General features: G+C 37.5%; 1 protein-coding gene across 1 annotated transcript in view; it reads left to right on the forward strand.

Annotated features, from left to right (window-relative positions):
- Positions 1–19,574, forward strand: part of LOC150091399 (uncharacterized) — a 259,597-nt gene that overhangs the window by 33,534 nt on the left and 206,489 nt on the right. The window contains exon 2 of the mRNA XM_090375352.1: positions 7,271–8,306. Coding sequence (XP_090231478.1) covers positions 7,737–8,306 — 570 coding nt within the window. The 5' untranslated portion in view covers positions 7,271–7,736. The remainder of the gene's footprint in view (positions 1–7,270; positions 8,307–19,574) is intronic.

Below are 19,574 nucleotides of genomic sequence, written 5' to 3' on the forward strand. Positions count from 1 at the left end.
AACCAGTCCCCCCTCATACAACCACCCCAAACAAATGAAGGTTCATGTACCCAGTAAACACAGTTATGGTGATTAACACTGTTCTTATTTTCTTATTTATACTCCAGTATGACAACAGGTCAGAGTAGTTTACATTAATTATTTTGAAAATGAATGCAATCATCAACAACTGTATTTAGGAGTCCCGCAGGCTTGAAATACGGTTCACTCAAAGTGCGTGTGCTTCTGCACCCACGTGCCCGATCACTTGGGTACATATTCTGTTTGGTTTGAAAAGTGGCTTATCAGTGTGGGTGATTTCAGTGTAAAATTTTCATTCTTGGCGGACTTTTGGTTAAAAGTCTCAGCAAATTCCATTCTTCCCTCAGGATCATCAGCTTGATATAATTTATGAACATAAATATTATATTTTAAGTATTGATGGTGGAGTAGAGTTAAAACTTCTTTGGTCATTCTCTGTGGGTGAGAATCATGCTACCAAGATTGTAGAAAGGTCTCACCATTACAGTTCTTTCTTTTGATATTGCTGCTACATCTTTCTAGATCTGAAAAAAAAAGTTGAGTTTCTAGTGAATTATTTAGCAAAATGCAGTTTGAAAAATATAAAGATGTTAGTTAAAACCTGGAGCTTTATGACACACCCTGTATTTAGAAACCAGGTCATTATTTTGATACTTTGTTAGATTTTAAATATTTTAGCTTTATTAAGAATTTTGTATTTTAGGAAGCAGTTCTCTCAAAAGCATTATTTAATAAAAAAAAAAAAAAACAAACAAACATTGCAGTGTTGTTAGAAAAGTACTTTTTTTTTTTTTTTTTTTTTCTGTTAGAATAAGAGCATTTCAGGAAAAATTTTTGGCGAAGGTAAAGAAAGCCCACACGAGGAGCACGCAAAAGTTCGATAAATTTACCGGTAAAAGTACTTTGCCGTAACGGCATTTGTATTATTGCTCGCTGAGTAAACATACAGTGGGTGTTATCGGTCAGGAATAGAAATTGAATCCCATGGGAGATTGAAACCCTCCCGAAGTGGAGGGGATAACATGATCTTTTTTCTTTAGAATTACTGGTGGACTAGTGGATAAATTATTTATTAAGAAAAAAGAGGCAAAAGTAAAGGAAGCCAACACGAGAAGCACGGCAAACTTCGAAAAAGTTTACCGGTGAAACTACGTTACGAACATTTTTTACGAACAATCTAAACTTCCAGTATGACTCTTCGTGATTCAATTAGTGATTCTAAAGAAAAAAGGTCAGGTTACGCCCCTCCACTTTCGGGAGGGTTTCAAGCTTCTGTGGGATTCAACTTCTACTCCAGACCGATAACACCCACCGTCTGTTTACCGAGCGAGCAACAATACAAATGCCGGTACGGCAAAGTACTTTTACCGGTAAATTTCATCGAACTTTTGCATGCTTCTCGTGTGGGCTTTCTTTACCTTAGCCAAAATTTTCACTTAAAGCATTTTGTTGTTTCTCAGTCACATTTCTTTTGTCTCTAAATTAAATTTAGTTTTCATGAAAATTATTATTATTATTATTATTTTTTTAAATTCAACTTTTGAAAATTCATTTACTCTTTGATGTTTGTAAAATTAGCCTTTCTCAAGCACTTTTGATGCACTTTTATAAATAGATACCCCCCCCCCTTTTTTTGCTGTTATTAAATAAGTTATTTTTATAATTTATTGCTGCCTGTCTGATTGTAATTTAGAAATTGTATAAATTGTATAATATAATATAGGCAGTCCTCAACTTATCTAAGTTTGACTTAATCTTACTAGCCAATTATATTTAGTTGCTAAAGTATGTAGCAGCATCACATTTTTGGATTTTGCCAGCCCTTTTACCTCAAGGGCCCATTTTCCCAATATTGTTTCACTCAGTTATTAGTCCCCCTAAATTTAGAATTTGTGATTTTAATAAATTCCACTTTCATATTAAAATTTGAATTTTTTAGTATTTAAAAAATATATGAAGGCATACATGGTATTATCAATGTATTAAAGATTAGCAATTCAATCTAACACTTTTTTCTTGTTGCAGTTTAGAGTAAAATTTCTCATGTAGTATAAAAGTATTAAATTCAATTGCTAATCTTTAGTTGAATTTTCAGTTATTCTGATAATTTGGCTCCACTCTGTAAATTGGAGACATGGGCAAAGTATCACATAGATCTGATGGGGAAAAGGTCAAAGATAAAGGTGAAAGAGAGGCAAATACTGCTTGCTAGTAAGGAGTTTATATACATTATATGACCAAAAGATATTAGGACACATACACATGGGTAGTTGCAAAAAAGGGTTTTTAATTCAAAAACCTAGTCATTGGCCTTATATATATTAGGCCCGTACCCTTGGCATATTTTCTGACAATGTACAGTATGTTTGAGCCACAATTCACCACTATTCTTCTTGCAGAGCAGTGTTAGAGCCAGTTTAGAAGAGGGCTGCTTTGGTTGCAGCTTAATCTAGTGCTCCATTTAATCCCACAGGCATTCATTGGAATTAGGGTTCAGGCTTTGAGCTAGCCAGTCAAAACTTTCATGTTATTGTCCACATGTTGACAGGATCTGTTTCTGTACTACTTCACCGCTTAGGTAGCACATAAATGTCCAGGCACTACTACCAGTGGCACAGACAGGTTTTGGAGTGAGGGGGAGCAAAGGGATAAAATAGGCACCAATTGTTTGTTTGAATGTCATTTTATGCACACAGCAATGCCAAAAACAGTGCAGAAAGTGCAACTTCTTTAACCCTTTTCTGTCATATGTCATTATTGAAATATCTTCAGATGTTAAGGATAAAAATAGATTCATTGGGAACTTTGGAAGAAGGCGTCAAGTAGAACAAAATTTATGATGGGGGAGCATTCATGCATCCCCCCCTCCCCCAGCTACATCTCTGACTACCACTAACAGACCAAGTCCAAACCAGCTGAAACAGCCCATTAAACTGCTTCCAGAAAACTTAATGGTCAGACATTATACTCCGACAACCAGTATTCTACTGGTAATCTCCACACCTAACACATCCACTAGAATTGAACATTATGTAGTGAGATTTATCACTCTGTAACACAAGGGTGGCCAACCTTTTCCTGAAGCATGCGGTATATTATATTAAAAATATATTGCGGGCCATCTGGATCAGTCCAGAAGCTACTGGAACCAATATCCCCCATTACTGATTAGTGTCCGGTGCCATCAAACGTTTTCACATTATGTGAATGAATTTTATTCTAATCATTTGTAATAAAAAAATAAATAAAATATATTTAATGTAAGTAAAATTTTTGTTTCACACAATTGATGTGAGAAACTCTCACTAGCACGTCTACTCATCTGCACTAAATTAAAACTGAAAGGCAGTAGAAATGTGAGCCAGTAAATAAGGCTCAGTCACTTTGAAACTGCATCATAATTTCTGGTAAAAAGCACTTATCAAACTTTTCTGACATCTATGCACGTGCCTAAAATAATTTGGCATCTCACCCATTTTGTTCCTTAGCTTTAAGCTGATGGTAAATGCAGTGATATGCATTTTCCTTTGTTTCAGGTCAAACACATGAAAACAAGAGTGAGAGTGAGAGAGAGAGAGAGAGAGAGAGAGAGAAGGTGTGCGTTACCAGCTTAACCAAGGCTATCTGAAATCGACTGTGTCAGTTATTGCCTTTCGAAGAGAAAGAATGTGTTGAGATTCCAATTGCCAAGTATGAAGCATGTGAAGAAATACATGTTGTAAATTTGTTAATGTATTAATCACCTGTATTTTAATCAATCAATTACATTGATATATGCAATGAAAGAGAATGCAGATTGAAAACAGTGCTGATATCATGCCAAAATTTGGTGATGCAACTTTGGAAAATTCTGCTGTATGGCTTCACTTCTGATTTTTCAAATTGGCTATATTTTTTACATTATTTTTTTTTCACATTGGGAAATGGGCCACTACAAGAGCTACATGGGTCACAAGTGGCACGTGTGCTGCAGTTAGCTGCCCCTGCTGTAACACTTTTTGCTACTGTTCTGGAGTCCATAATAGAAACGCCATCACCCCTCCAAACACCATTTTGACATTGGTAACTTATATTGGACTTGGTGCAAATGCCTTTCCATTGAATCCAAGGCTATGCAGCCCTGTCCCATCCATACAGAGATGTAGCTGCTACAGTGTAAGAATTAGCAAAGCATAAGTGCTCACGCAGATGGGGGCATGGGACTACTCCAATAAATTTTTTATAAATATTATAGGAAGAAAACTATATGAAATGATAATATTATTATATAGAGAGCCATCGTACATTACTTCTTATATTTCTGGTAATGATAGCTAGCATTGAAAGGTCATTTAGTAAATTAAAAAAAACAAAAATAAAAAATTACAAAATAAATTATGTAGGACAAACCAGAATAAAGGATCTTGCTATACTAGCTATTGAACACACACAAAAAAAAGCCACCAAATGGACCTTAATTAAAGAACTAATGAGTGATTTGGCAAACAAAAATGTGAAGGAGATCAATTTTTAAATAAGATTATAAATTACATATAAATTTCAAATTAATTATAATGTTATTTATAATTAATTTCTTATTTTGAATGTCCTAACTTTTTAACAGTTTTTTAATAGTTTAAAATCATACATTATAAATAATATTTGTGGGGTGCTCTGGTGATCTTTGCATAGGTAAAATTGTTACACCACTTTTCCTGTAGCATCTTTATAATGAATTCTGCAGTCAGCATACTTGTGTGAGAAAGACTGGCCCCAAACACATTCTTTGAGTTTAGGGAAGGCTTTGCAGGCTTTTTTTTTTTTTTTTTTTCTTTGCAGCATCACTTACAGTCTTCCATCATTGCATAATATCCACCACTCGATTTTGGGAAGTTCAGACAAGTCTCAGTCGTGTGCATTGGAACTTCAACATGAAATGGTACTTGGGTGACACCATCTCATGTTGAATTTCTGATGCACAACCCATAATGGATTTTAATGTTCTGCTGCTGAGAAGACCAACAAACAAGATTTATATTGGTATATACGAAGGGTTTCCGAAAAGTAAGGTAACACATTTTTTCCTTAATAATGGTGAAAGGGAATGAGATGAAATACAATGGACAGATAATAATGTTCAAAAAGACTGCCAGTGCAGTGTTATGGTACTGTCGCCTCACAGCAGATTCCAGTTGCAAAATGGCGGCTACCATGCGAGTGTGGTGCAAAACAAGTGTTCGTGAAGTTATTCACTTTTTGCAAGCAAAAGGGTCTTCACCAAATGACATTCACCGTGAACTGCTTGCTGTGTATGGCAAAAAGGTGATGACAAAAAAGCAGGTGTGTTTTTGGTGCAATAAATTTAAAGCGGGCCGTGTTGACATTGAAGATTGACATCAGGCAGGCAGGCCTTCATCGAGCAAGGCAGAAGACAACATTTCGCGCATTAAGGGCATCGTTCTTGAAAATAGGCGAGTGAAATTGCACAAATAGTGAATGTCAGTAAGTTGCCTGTTCGCGAAATTGTTCACGATGCCCTTGGCTTTCAAAAGGTGTGCTGCCGCTGGGTGCCCTGATAGTTGTCAGAAGAGGACAAAGCAAAACGCATGGGGATGTGTCTGGAGAACCTGTTGCGATACAGCGACGAAGGAGAGGATTTTCTCGCTAGAATAGTCACAGCAGACGAAATGTGGATTCATGGCTGCTGCTGGGTGCCCCGACAATTGTCAGAGGAGAACAAAGCAATTTAATAATTGTAAAATAAAAGGGTGTGATGCCGTTTGGTCTTATTTAAATTATATATATAGTTTGGAGGATTATTTTGTTCTGTCTGTCTTATTTTTTATTTATTTATTTTTTGCTGCCAATAGGATTTAATCTGCCAATTGCACTATTTTTTAAAAACAGTATACTGTATTAGGAATACTGCTGTCGCATCCCTATAACATAGCATGCCTGCGTGATTGTGAATACTACTTGGCTTGCGCCTTCACAGATCTGTCGCCCATCGAACATATTTGGTTATGACGGGACGTTCACTGATTCTGCTTCTGAGCGCGCTTATCACCGTTGCTCACCACGCGTGACACATTGCCCGCCGGAAGAAACATGGCTTAATATTTACCAAGATGACATTCGCAGCCTTCTTTACTCCCTTCCCGACGTTTGGCAGCTTCTATCTGCTGAATTGATACAAAGACATTTTCTTATGTACATTGATATCTGTTACCCCACTTATTTTGAGATCAAAGCTTGCACTCTTTTTAGTTGGGATATTCTCAGTGACGAACAGTGTTTGTGTGTGTGTAAACGAGAAAGATCAAGAGAGGTAGGAGCCTCTGAGAAACAGCTGGCTCGCGGTCTAACGTCGGCGTTATGTTTGGTCATAGCCTACTAGAGTACTAGGCTATGGTTTGGCTATACAGTATATTGTGTTTGGCTATACAGTATATTGTGTTTGGCTATACAGTATATTGTGTTTGGCTATGAAATGAATCGCTGCCTTACATTAATTTCTTTGATCAGGTTTTCGTTGCTGTCATCCTATGGTGCAAGTAATTCAGCAGCAGATGGGATCCTGATTTGAGGAGGGACCCAAAAGGAAAAGAGAGAAAATAACTGAAGGTTAATGAAGAAATTGCACGAGAACGCAGGCTCGTGAAGCTCTTTCAGATACTTCGCTGCTCGCTCTGTTTTTTGTGCGTGTTGACTTCAGTTTGATGAATGATTTAGTTGTCAAAGTGACGAACAGTGTGTGTTTATTGTTAATCTTGTTAATCTGTATATTATTTTTGTTAGTTCATTAATTATATCTGAATAAGAACTTTAATTATTTTTTGTTAGTCATTCTTTTATAAGACTTTTTTGCCTTCGTTGTCACGGAGTGCAGTACTATCTAGTATTTATAAATAAAGAAATATATACCGTATAAATCCATAAACATATTGTGAATATATTGCCGAAACTGGAGCAATTATATTTTCCAGTTCATGCCATAGTGGAGTGGGAAGTTATTGATTTCCCTAATATTTGTATATCCAGGTGTAAATTAAAATATGCAAGTTTAAAAGAAAGTGAAATGCTAAGTGACTCCCCGTCTAGCTGCAGCTTATTTGTATAACATGTTGGAATTGGAATACTTGTGTGTGTGTCTTCTTTACTTTTCTTATTTTTCTCATTTCCAAATTATCATTGTCATTTCTTAAATGAAATATAAGTTATATGTGGGAATGGCAAATATGTTTTTACATTATGTTGTTTATTTCTTTAGGATGGAAAAGCTTACTGTTTCCCTTGGCCAATAACGGTATGCAGAGTTTCTTCCTATTTGAAAATGGGTTGAATGTGAAGTGTAATCATACATGGATAAAACTAAAGCCATACAACCGTTGCCTTTTCGAAACTTTTTTCTTGAAAGTAAATATGTTCACGCCATCTGGTGGATTCAATCAGTACATTTTTCGTTTCCCAAAATATCAAGGTGGTTATATTTAGATAAGCTTTTTGGTATGATGCGCTTCACGAATACCGGTATTGTATACGCTTAAAAGTGAGCAGTCTCTTTGACCAGTGCCCCTATGTATACCATGCCTGTGATATTTCTAGTAAAGTGCCAGTATTCAACATGTGAGCAATTGTTTGATCACGAAATGCTTTTGACATACATGCGTGCTGCGGTTCCCTGCCGCCTACCACTGCTTACGAGCAAAGAGGACGGCTAAAAATACTCGGAACCTATGATTCGCCGAGACTGCGATCGTCCGAAGAAACTTCATCCCCAGTCCTCTCCAGCGGGTGTCGGAGCGGGAAGTCAGAGGCAGATGCTTAGAGACATCAAAGAGAGTCTGAGTCATTTGCGAAGGGATCCCGTGTGCGCTGTTCCCGTATCGTCACCTACGTCTCTCTCTAGTGTCTTTCCCACTCCGTCTGGTTTGCCGAAGACGGATACCATGCATATAAAGGATGACCTTATGAATTCCGGCGCACTCCAGCAAGTCTCAACCGCTGGTGGGACTGGGGGCGGAGTGATTATATCTGGTAATCCCGAGTGTCGTACGACAAGTGCTGTCAAATCCACGAGATATGGATATCGTCAAAAAGCACTTGCCGAAATTCGCAATAGTCTTCTTCCATTCGCTAACAGTGATCGGCCTACTTGTGGCCAAAACGAGCTTAGCAGTGCTAGCAGTACCACCAGTGAATCAAGTTCTTTCAGTTTGAACACCATGGGGTCTAATGGATTAGATAAAGATATAAGTGCTCAACAGCAAGTTCTTCAGCAGTTAATAGCGATGGGACACAGTGAGGTGAGTTTTGCTTTTCTTATTTTTAAAACCCGATCGTGCATCCATCTTTTCATTTTTTTAAATTGTTATCGCTTTTTATTTTGCTATGTATTTAAAGTGTTAATTAACTGTTTAATACAACAGCACAAGTTACCGTTAGAACCAACATCCATACCATTTAGAATTTAGCTTTTATTCATACAAATACTTATTAAAAAAGCACGTAAAAAGTTAATTATGATAAGGAAGTTAAAAAGTTTTGTGTGGGGTTTTGTTCTTAATATACTCTTGCCACGTGAACTTTTCTAATCATTCCTACATTGAATCATTTTCGAAATATTTATTCTTATAAGGTATTTTATTTTTGTTTCCTTTACTCTCCTAACTAATTTTTAGTTTTATTCATTTGGTTAACCTGTGATCAAAGCATGGTCGCAAATTAGCTAAAACATTTTTAATACCTTTTTTTTATTGTACCTAAAACAAACTATTCTCCGCGTTCATTCGTGTTTCTATTCGAAGAGATTTAGATAGATTTGATTCTAAAGAATGCGGATAGCATACTTCGTTGTGAATTATCATCTTTCTTAAAGACAAAGGTTGTCTGTATCCACTTGTGTGAATTGAGATGAAATCTGGTACAGACCCTTTAAGTGAAAAGAATACTTCTGATTGATTATTCAGATGTTTTAATACGAATGCCGCAGACCATATCCATGGGGGATGATTCTTCTCTCCTCCCATGTATACCACTTCTCGTCATCTATTATTTTATTTCATTAAAAAAAAAAAATTGTTTAGCACCTTTGTTTATTTGGAAAATTTAAAAAATTTTCTTGTTTATACTCCGGCACGACCACCAGGTTCGTGGAGTTTACAATAAATCATCAATACAAATGTTAATCGTATTTAGCAATCACGTGCTTGAACCCCTGTCCATGCACTCACGCTCCTGACCATTCGGTACGTCATGCCACTAAGTTGCAGTATGCTATTGGAATGTCCCCTTATAAGATGCTCACAAGGATAATTTTTTTTGCATTACGTTAGGAAAATACAGTTTAAATAAATGGCAGAGTAATCTTTCAAGATAAATGACCGCGAAAAGAATGCCATTTATTTTTAAAGTTGTGCAATACCTTTGCAACTTGTTGTGAATGCAAAGTTTGTTTTCTTGTGAGATATTCTGCACTGACGTACCTGAGCAGCCAAACAAAAGTACAGTAACACTCGTGTTTGAGTGGACTGTGATTCCAGCTTGGGTGATTGCTCATGCGTTTAGCCTTTATATCCATTGTCAAAATGGATATAATGGATATATCAAAATTGTAAACCTAGTGGTTATGCCAGAGTGTAAACATAACATTAAGACCATCGTATTAAATAGGTAATTTAAACCTTGCTGGCTTTTGGAGGAATGATAACATGTCATTGTTATTACTATCACAGTATTGCAAAAGTAATAAATAAATGGAGAAATTGAGTAATAGTAACGGAGAAATCCATTAACCGCCAACATTTAAACTATCTAGAAACCTTCCATCCGATCAATGATCGCTAATATGGATTTCGTTCGTGTCGATCCACTGGTGTTATACTGGTTTATGTTACCTATCTATGGAAAAATTGAATGAAAAAATTATTTGCTCTTGACATTTCAAAGGTTGTTATTGTTATTGGGTTTTAGGAGTATCGGCAACTAAGGCCATGGTGCTCCGTGTATATTGTCCGTAAATTGCGTGTGTTCTAAGGTCGATTTTCTGTTTGCTGGACGAAAAACCTGAGTTTCCGAGAGAAAAATTCATCCATGATACCCTTGCCTGAGACCGACTAACTCAGCCACGTTGTAAAAAATGCCTATAAAAATTCCTCCCGTGATCGATGGGATTCGAACAACTGTCCTACCCACGAGGGCGCATTTTTTCAAAGCTTTTGATCGTCTGGCATCACGGCCTTCTAAATAGTCTTCCATTTTATTGATTGCCGACTGTTTTCTGTCGGCATATCCAGTTTTCTCTCTGACCGCCCCCTGCGGATAATGGTAGATGGCTCTTTGTCTTCTAACTTTCCACTAATGCTGGTGTTCCCCACTCTTTTCCTCTTGTATTTAAATTACCTTTCATTGATTGGAAATCCTACCCATAGTTTTGCTGACGATAGCACATTGCATTTCCCTTTCTAGAACCCTTGTCCTGCACAAAAAGCTTTAACTTCTCGAATATCCACTACCAATTCCTTAAATGCTGACCTCCATTACTGACTGTCCATTACTATTGGGACAAATAAAACTTAGTTAATTTCAATCCTTCTAAAATTCAATCCTGTCTTATATCTCTCCCAAAGGATTCTTCTGCTTCTGTGTTTATCTTCAGTAACACTCATATTTATAGACAGGACCACACATCTATATTAGGGATTACCCGAACTTCTAATCTGTCTTGGCATAAGCACATCAGAAATATTGTTTTCTCAGCATCTAAAAAAACTGGGTTTTCTCTTTCGCTCTAGGCGTTACCTTTCTTTTAAACAGCTACTCACTGTATACAGATCTCAAATCCGCTCTACCATGGAACATCGTTCCCACATCTGGGGTGGTGGGAACGATATTCCATAATCTCTCTCAGGCTTCTAGACTTTATTCAATAGAAGGCAGTTTGGTTTATTAATGACCCATTTCTTGCAAAGTATCTCTGCACTCTGCATTTTTCTGCTGCATGCCTTTTCTGTAGATACTTCCATGGGCACTGTTCTTCCGAGTTGGCTTCTGTAACGTCCCCCCCTCTCTCTTTCAAACCAGTCTGAATAAGGTGCTACGACCAGTCAAAACATCCACTTACTGTTCATCTTCAATCTCACAGTACCAACTTTTCTTCTTCCTTATTTATCCCTTCGACTTCCTTTTTTCTTGGACAACTTTCCATCATTCTGTATTTCCTGAAAATTGCAATCTACAGAAATTCACGTCTGATGTCAACAAGTATCTTCTCAACCCTCGATCCACGCACGGTACTAGGTACTATAGGTTTTAATACCTTTCATGTTTGGGGTTTCATAAAAGTAATAAATAAAAACTTTCATTGTTCAGATAACGTAGGTTTTTTTTTTTTTTTTTAAATCTTCCGGAATTAACGACTCATCAGATGGCAATCCCTGGTTATGCCTTTCATAGTTCTTAAAACGAAGCTGTTATTTATTATTATTATTTTTTTTTTTGTTTTTATATTAGAATTAGAGGTTGCTCACTTAAATAATCAGAACTTTTATATTGTAATGTAATAAGTTGCTTTATATATTTAAAAGTCCTCTTTAAAAGTAAAGTGTTTAACTTTTAAAGAAGAAAAGTAATTCTTCGTTGAAAAGTAAAGAATTTGTATGCACTTAACAGTTTTATAAACAGGCAGAGTAAAATTGTCATAGCATATAGATTTTTAATGGTAAAAAAGATGTCCTGAAAAACATTTTGGGACAAATCAATGACTTGGTTTTTCATCAGAGTAAAAGAAAAAATGGGGTTGGGATAATGCGCGATTAAGCTTTATATTAAAATAATTAATTTAAATGTAATTTTAACGAGATTACAGGAAGATAGTAGGAGCAATTTAAATATCGATATAATGGGATGAATAATATTTATGTGCTTGTTCCTAGTTCAAGTGTGTTAATGCTATTCGTTCTGTTTCTTTTATTATTAATACTAATCATTTTTATGTTGTTATTTGAAAAGATTTATTTAATAAATTTAATTTTTTTATTCATTTGTCTTGCGAACCCATAGAAGCTTTTTAACAACAGTTCATTGTTCAACTCAAATAATGCAGAGTAGAAATAAGCAAATTACTGGTTGGTATATGTAGCAATGAGGAAACAAGGGAGAGTGTTATATTGAAGTTCTACTTAGGCGCATAATTCTCATGCAGTTGCTGATTAGAAAAAGCAAGGCTTGTGTTTAAAATGCACAGGAAATAGGAACTGTGTAGTGGTGTGTAATAGCCGAGTGGCTAAGTACCAGTTGTATCCTCGTATGAGGATACAGATGTACATGCGCTTCATGACTACTAAATATGGTACTATTTTTATATCTCTCTATCTTTTGAACTCCGACATTTTGGGACTTTCCGGGAGTATAAACAGAAAATTTATTTATTTGTTTCGCATAAATGGAAGGGTCAGAACAGTAAAAGCAATAAACATAAGCTGTTCTCTAGTAACTGTGTTCTCTGCCCGTTTCTCTTGTCCTCAGTTTTATTTTATCGCTCTGAAATCACAGGATTAAAAAAAAAAAAATAAATAAATAAATAAAAAAACGCCCCTTTATTATATTCTATACAGAGTGGCTACAGCTTATTGGTCTCGCGCTAACTAGCCGGGACTAGTAGCGCTGGCGCCTCCGTATCCAAGTGGGCAGGAGCAGCAGTGCGTAGCGCACGCTTCTTGATTAGACCGGGGTTCGAGCCCGTCACCACCAAATACGGAGGATGTGGAAAGGTCAGGGAATGACCACCGCATATCCCGGAGCAATATGGCCTTAGTTGCTAATGCTCCTAAAACAAAAACAAACCAAACTAAACCCAAACTAGTAGCGCTGACGTTTTTGTAGAACGAAAAGTATTAGTGCAGCCTTCGTGTGTAGTACAGTTGGTAGAATCGCTTTCCTCCCTACACCGGGCGGAAAAGACCTGGGTTCGAGTCCCGTCGATGACGAGAGGAATTTTATGAGCCTTTTTCACAACGTGGCTGAGTTAGTCGGTCTCAGACGAGGATAGCATGGTTTTTCGTCCAGCAAACAGAAAATCGACTCAGAACACACCCAATTTACAGACAATATTAGTAATGGCCGCATGGTGCAAGAAAGCCTATGGCTTATGCTGCACCCAGCCAAAAACAAAAAAAAAAAAAACCGAATAAAACAATGATAAAAAAAAATAAATAAAATAAATAATAATAATCAATAAAAGAAAAGGAAATTAAACCTATCATTCTATGCGATTCCCTGACCCGAAGATACTATCCAGATAACCTTTGAATTTCCCCAAACTGTCAGCCTCTACCACCCATGTAGGCAACTTATTCCAGTAATTTATAACTCGCTGGCTAATATAAAACTTCCTGCAGTCCAATCTAAACATTTCCCCCCCCGTAACTTGAATTTATGTCCCCTAGTTCTAGCATCATTTATAATCTTGAAAATTTCGACCTCATTCATTTTACTGATGCCTCTCAGAGCCTTAAACACCCCAATGAAATCTCCTCTAAGGTGTCTAGTTTCCAAACTCTGCAACCCACATATTCGAAGTCTTTCTTCATAAGGACGCCCTTTTGCCGATCTCACCAGGCGAGTGACCCGTCTTTGCACCCTTTCAAGAAGCTCGATGTCTTTCTTTAGGTGCGGTCTCCATACTTGAACACAGTATTCCAAGTGTAGTCTAACGAAAGCCATATAAAATGGCATTATCACGTCCCTATCTCTACTTGCAAAAGTTCGATAGGTCATCGATAGGACACCATGGGCCTTCCTTGCAACCTGTTTACAATGCTCAGAGAATTTCATGTCTGACCGTATCGTAACACCCAAGTCCCTTTCCTCCAGTACTGGGTTTAGTTGAACTCCACCAAGTGAATAAGTTATTTTGGGATTACTGTTTCCCAGGTGTAATTAACCTTACACTTTGTTGTATTAAATAAAGCATAGCTGCCATTTTTCTGACCATTCCTGAAGTCTATCTAGGTCTCTCTGAAGAAGCTCAGCTTGACAGTGATCATTAACTACTCTACCAATTTTAACATCATCTGCAAATTTAGACATCACGCCCTCTATCCCTTCATCGATGTCGTTTATGAAAATTACAAACAACAGTGGTCCTAATACTGATCCTTGGGGGAACCCCACTTCTTACATCAACCCAATCTGAGGAATAGCCATTTATCACAACCCTCTGCCTCCTGCCCTGAAGCCATCCTTCTATCCATCTAAGGATTTTCCCAGTGATTCCAACCTGGAATCACTGGGAAAATCCTTAGATGGATAGAAGGATGGCTTATAAAGCAACTGCTCATGTGGGACTGAGTCAAAAGCTTTGCTGAAATCTAAATAAACAATGTCGAAATTATTCCCTAAATCCAGCTCGTGAGTTACCCTTTCAAAATAGCGAACCAGATTTGTTAAACATGATTTTCCCTTTACAAAACCATGCTGAGTATCCTTGAGAATTTCACTTCGATCCAAATGATCCTGAATTCCACCCTTGATCATTGCCGCCATGATTTTCCCTACCACTGAAGTCAGATTGACAGGTCGATAATTTCCCACTTCACTCTTAGCGCCACCCTTATGTATGGGAGATACATTGGCACTTTTCCAATCCAAGAGAATCTTCCCCAGAGTCTAGTGATGCTCGCATAATTAGCCTCAATGGTTCAGTGCACTCACTTGCCACTTCCCTTAAGATTATAGAGTATATTCCATCAACTCCAGGAGCCTTACTGGCCTGTAGGCTTGAAAATTTTTTCATTAAATAATCTTGCGAAATTTCAATATCATTAATTACATATTTTTCAACTTTGCTCCCACAATTTCCCATTGCCACAAAAGGTTTTTCATTTGTAAATATCGATGCAAAATAACTGTTGAGTTCATCTGCAACGGCAGCTGGTGTATTTAATACTATCCCCTTTCCCCTACTTAAAAGTCCGATCTGGTTTGTCTTGCTCTTCTTGGCATTTATAGGCGCCTCCGTAAGCAGGTGGGAAGGAGCAGCAGTGCGTAGCACACGCTTCTTGATTAGATCGAGGTTCGAGCCCGTCACCACCAAATACGGAGGATGCGGAAAGGTCAGGGAATGACCACCGCATATCCCGGAGCAATATGGCCTTAGTTGCTAATGCTCCTAAAAACCAAATAACAAACAACAAACAATCTTGGCATTTATATATGTGAAGAATTCCTTATCCCCCCCTCTTTGCTCTGTTTGCTAGTGATTTCTCATAAACTGCCTTTGCCTGTCGAGCCTTTTCTGTGGCTCTATTACAGATCATCTTGTAGCAGTTATAGGCTTCAGTACTTTTTATTGCTCTGTAACCTTTCCATGTCACCTTTTCTGCTCAAGTAATGTGGCAACTTCACTATTCATCCAACTCGGAACCCTCCTCGTGGAGTATTTTTTTTAATGGTAAATACACATTCAAGGCATCTGTGATTAATGTTTTAAAAGCATACCACAGTTCAAATGTATTCATTCTCTGCGCGATATCTATCCAGTTAATAGAGGCCATGTAGTACCTTAAGGCATCGTAATTTCATATTCTGAAAATAAAACCCATTCCTTTGCCTTTTACTGCTGCTACCTCTCTCATCATCCACCGTAGAACTCCGTGATCACTTCCTGCTATTGGTTCGTCTACTGTCAGCCCTGTTATGTCATCTGATTCATGGGTGATGATGAGGTCTAGTATATTCTTTTCTCTAGTACTGTACTTTCCCTGACATGTTGATACAAATAACAGTCATCTAGTTGATTTAAAAATTTTGCTCCCCATGTCGAGTTTCCTTCCCATTTACTCCAATCAATTAGAGGAAAATTGAAATCATCCATAATAAGGCATTGACGCTTACTTGCCCATTCCATTTGCATGTAGAGGCTTTTGTCATAATCTTCACAATCACCTGGTCTGTAGATTACTCCTACTCGCATTATACCTTTGTTTCCAACTATTCACACCATACAGACTCTATACTAGCACCTGAAACGTCCGAATCGGGGAAAGATATCGCCATACTCAGGCTGCTTCTGATAAGAAGCATTACCCCATCACCCCTTCTATCTACCCTATCCTTCCTAAATACATTATACAAGCCGTACTGAAACTCATCGTCCCCAATTTCCGGGTGGCACCACGTCTCCTTAAGCCCTATTATGTCCGCTTTACTTGTACAGCAGTTCGAATTCGCTCATTTTATTGACGACACTTCTAACATTACTATATAAACAATTAAGACTTACTGTTCTTATATATTTAACTACCCTAACACAACCCTTGAAGTTTTTTAGGCTCTCTTCCCTGGCATTAGCTAACCGCTCACTTGAAACGTTTCTGCCCCCAGAACATCTAGATAATATGTCCAGTTGGGGAAATAGATAAGAACTCTTGAGGTATGTGCAAGAGTTACTTTGACCAATATTATCAGATAAACGCGTGTTAGTATTACCCACATCCCCCCTAACTAGCAGTTTCCCTGAACCTTTAAGGTATCTTCAATAATACTGGCAAAAACTTTTGCACCACCTTTGTTTAAGTGTATCCCGTCTCTACAAAACAAATTTCTTCTACCTACAAGTGTGGGCCATGCTGATAGAAATTTCCCCCTTAAAGCCTTGCAGAGTCCTTCAAGTCTTGAGTTAGTCCACAAGGCTTTTAACATATAATCCCTCCTATCGTGTCTGGGCAGAATTGCAGACACATTGACATTGTGGCCTAGCTCGCGGCATTTCCTCAGCATGGTCCTGTATTTTTCCAACAAATCGTCAGATCGTGTACGTTTAATGTCATTAGTCCCCGCATGAATAATAATATTCTCTTTACCCCCCTTAAAATCTGACAATCTGTTGGTGACATCATTAATAGTTGCTCCCGGCAGACATACCCTGGTTCTACTCTACCTGTCCTTATTACAAAAAATATTCCCCGTTTCCCTGACAATGGAGTCTCCTAATAAAACAATGTCCTTTTTAACCAGAATAGTTTGCACTTGGTTTTTCTGTTTTGAGGCCCGAATCGGGTGTGCATTACTTGGTAATATACACAGAGCAATATGGCCTTAGTTGCTATTTTTTATTTTTTTGTTAGTGCATCTGCTTCTGTGGGCATAATGCACCTCCCAAAGTTTTTGCACTACTCTGATCAAGCCCGAGTCGGGATTCGAACCCGCGATCTTTGGGTTGTCAGGCAGGTACTTTACCCACTCGGCTAGCCCGGTCGGCTAGTTGCTAATGCCTCTAAAAAAAAACCAATGGCAATAACAGTATTAGTGCATTGGTCAGTGGCGCATTATAGTATTATAGTGCTAATACGCCAATAAAATCCAAAATTCATTGGTGAGATCTTTGAATGACAGAATTTGTATTTCTGTCATTCTTCCAAAACCATACATAATTTTTGGTAGCTGGTGAACAGCTCTTAAAATACTTATTCTGGAGATACCAAAAATTTCTAACTATATTCTCTCATTTTGATCTCAATCGGATAAAATTGCAGTGTCCTCAACCTTTTTAAGATCCGCATTCTCTTCCCTACTCTTTCACCAAATATTGTTTTCTAAATCCCCCATCATGGGAATAAAAATTATTTTTTCCCTATAAAAAACTAGTTAAAAAATATTTACCAGGTGTACAAATTTACTAGTATTTTGAGAGTGTACCCTTGAATTACTAAGGTTTTTCGAAATAAACGGCCGCCATCTGTTAGGAATCGCTTGGATAAGTAAACTCAGTATAGATTTGGAATTCATGGAAATCTGTATTTCTATGGAAATTTAAAAATATATGTTTTTATAAATTTTTTATTTTTTTCACAGTTGAAGGAGATTACAATCGGAATTTTTTTTTTTAAACTTGCTCTAAATTGTTTGCCTCTCTGAAATTACTTTTTTTTGGCTTAATGTTATTACTTTATTATAACGATGCTCTATTTTCTGTCATTTATCGATAATCCAGGGTTACCAACTTCTGAAAATTATTTCTGAAAAAAATTTGGGCAACAAAAGGTATTATACAGGTTTGTTTGTTTTGGTTTTAATGGCGCATCAGCTACTGGGGCTATAATGCGCCTTTTTTTTTTTTACAGGTACATGAGTACATAATATCAAAGTGGCTCAAAGGACAAAGTTTGTAAAGTTTGCTAGTAATGGGAAAAGTACCAAATTAAAAAAAAAAAAAAAAAAACGATAAAAAAGCCATACAGAAGATTTCATTCAATGTGCTACTCTAAAAAGAGACATGTAATATTACTGCAGGAAGCTGCTAGAAGTAGTTATTCTTTAAGTAGGCATGATGTAGGTAAATCGGATTATAAAATAAATGAAGAGAGAGTTGATCACATTGACACATTCAGACGTTTCCTGTTATGTTCATATATGACATTATCACTGACTTGGCTGTCTTTGCTTATAATTAGCATTAGTAGAGGCATACCATGCAAGAAAGCAAGCTTATACAGCATCAGCCAAAGAAAAAAAAAAAAACCTTCCCATTTCACTCATCCATTCGCTCCAAATGTTTGTCTAGTTCTGCCTTGAATTGATTTAAGCTGTCAACTTCTATAACGACAGATGGAAGTTTGTTCCAGCAATCAACCACCCTCTGGCTAAAGGCAAATTTCCGCACATCTGTTCTACAACTGCCTTTCCTCAGTTTGAATTTATGTCCCCTCAGGCAGATTATCTGGGCAAGAGGGAGAATCCCATGAGCATTGGCTTGCTCAAACAATTCAAGGCCTTATACACCTCAAACAGATCACCTCGCAGGTTCTCCAGACACTGTAATTTGCAAAACTTAAGCCTTTCTTCGTAAGAGCACCCCTTTGTTCCATTCACTAATCTTGCTGCCCTTCTCTGTACTCTACATCCTTCCTAAAATGGGGCCTCCAGACACCTTGAGTACTATTTACAGTACTCAAGGTGTGGTCTGACCATTTTCTTATACAAAGGGATTGTCACCTCCTTATCCCTGCTACAAAAATTCCTGTATATCATTGACAAGACACCTTGAGCTACTCTTGCAGACCGTCTGCACTGCTCAGAAAACTTCACATCTGACTGCATATTTACCCCCAGGTCTCTTTTATTCTGCCGGCAAAAAACAACGTTTTGACGAAATCCGATTTTTGATAAAAGTAAGGCAGGTTATTTCTCTCACGAAACACTTTTTGCTTATGAAAACTTCGTCTGTTTAAAATATCTACAAGAAGCGGTGATTACAGTCGTAGATTTAAGAAACATTGTACATGTACCAGGAATCCAAAAAGACTGGTTGTGGTTCTGGAGTAACGTACGTGGATGCGAGTGCGCATATTGCGAGACAGAGCCGTATTCGTCCACGAAAAACTCACGGTATATTGTTTTCTAGGTCAGCGTTCCTAAGGATATGCGTACCACCAGGGCGTATTTATGGGTGGGCAGAAAGAGCATATGCCTCCTTCACCAAAATTTTGAAATTAAAGAAAAAGAATGCAGGAGGCGTTCTAAAAAAAAATGTCCCCATGTCCTCCCTTACGATGATACACGAACCTGGTCGCTGT

The sequence above is a fragment of the Mastigoproctus giganteus genome, chromosome 1, assembly GCF_048544385.1.
Source record: "Mastigoproctus giganteus isolate SK-2022 chromosome 1, ASM4854438v1, whole genome shotgun sequence".
In the NCBI taxonomy this organism is placed as follows: domain Eukaryota; kingdom Metazoa; phylum Arthropoda; class Arachnida; order Uropygi; family Thelyphonidae; genus Mastigoproctus; species Mastigoproctus giganteus.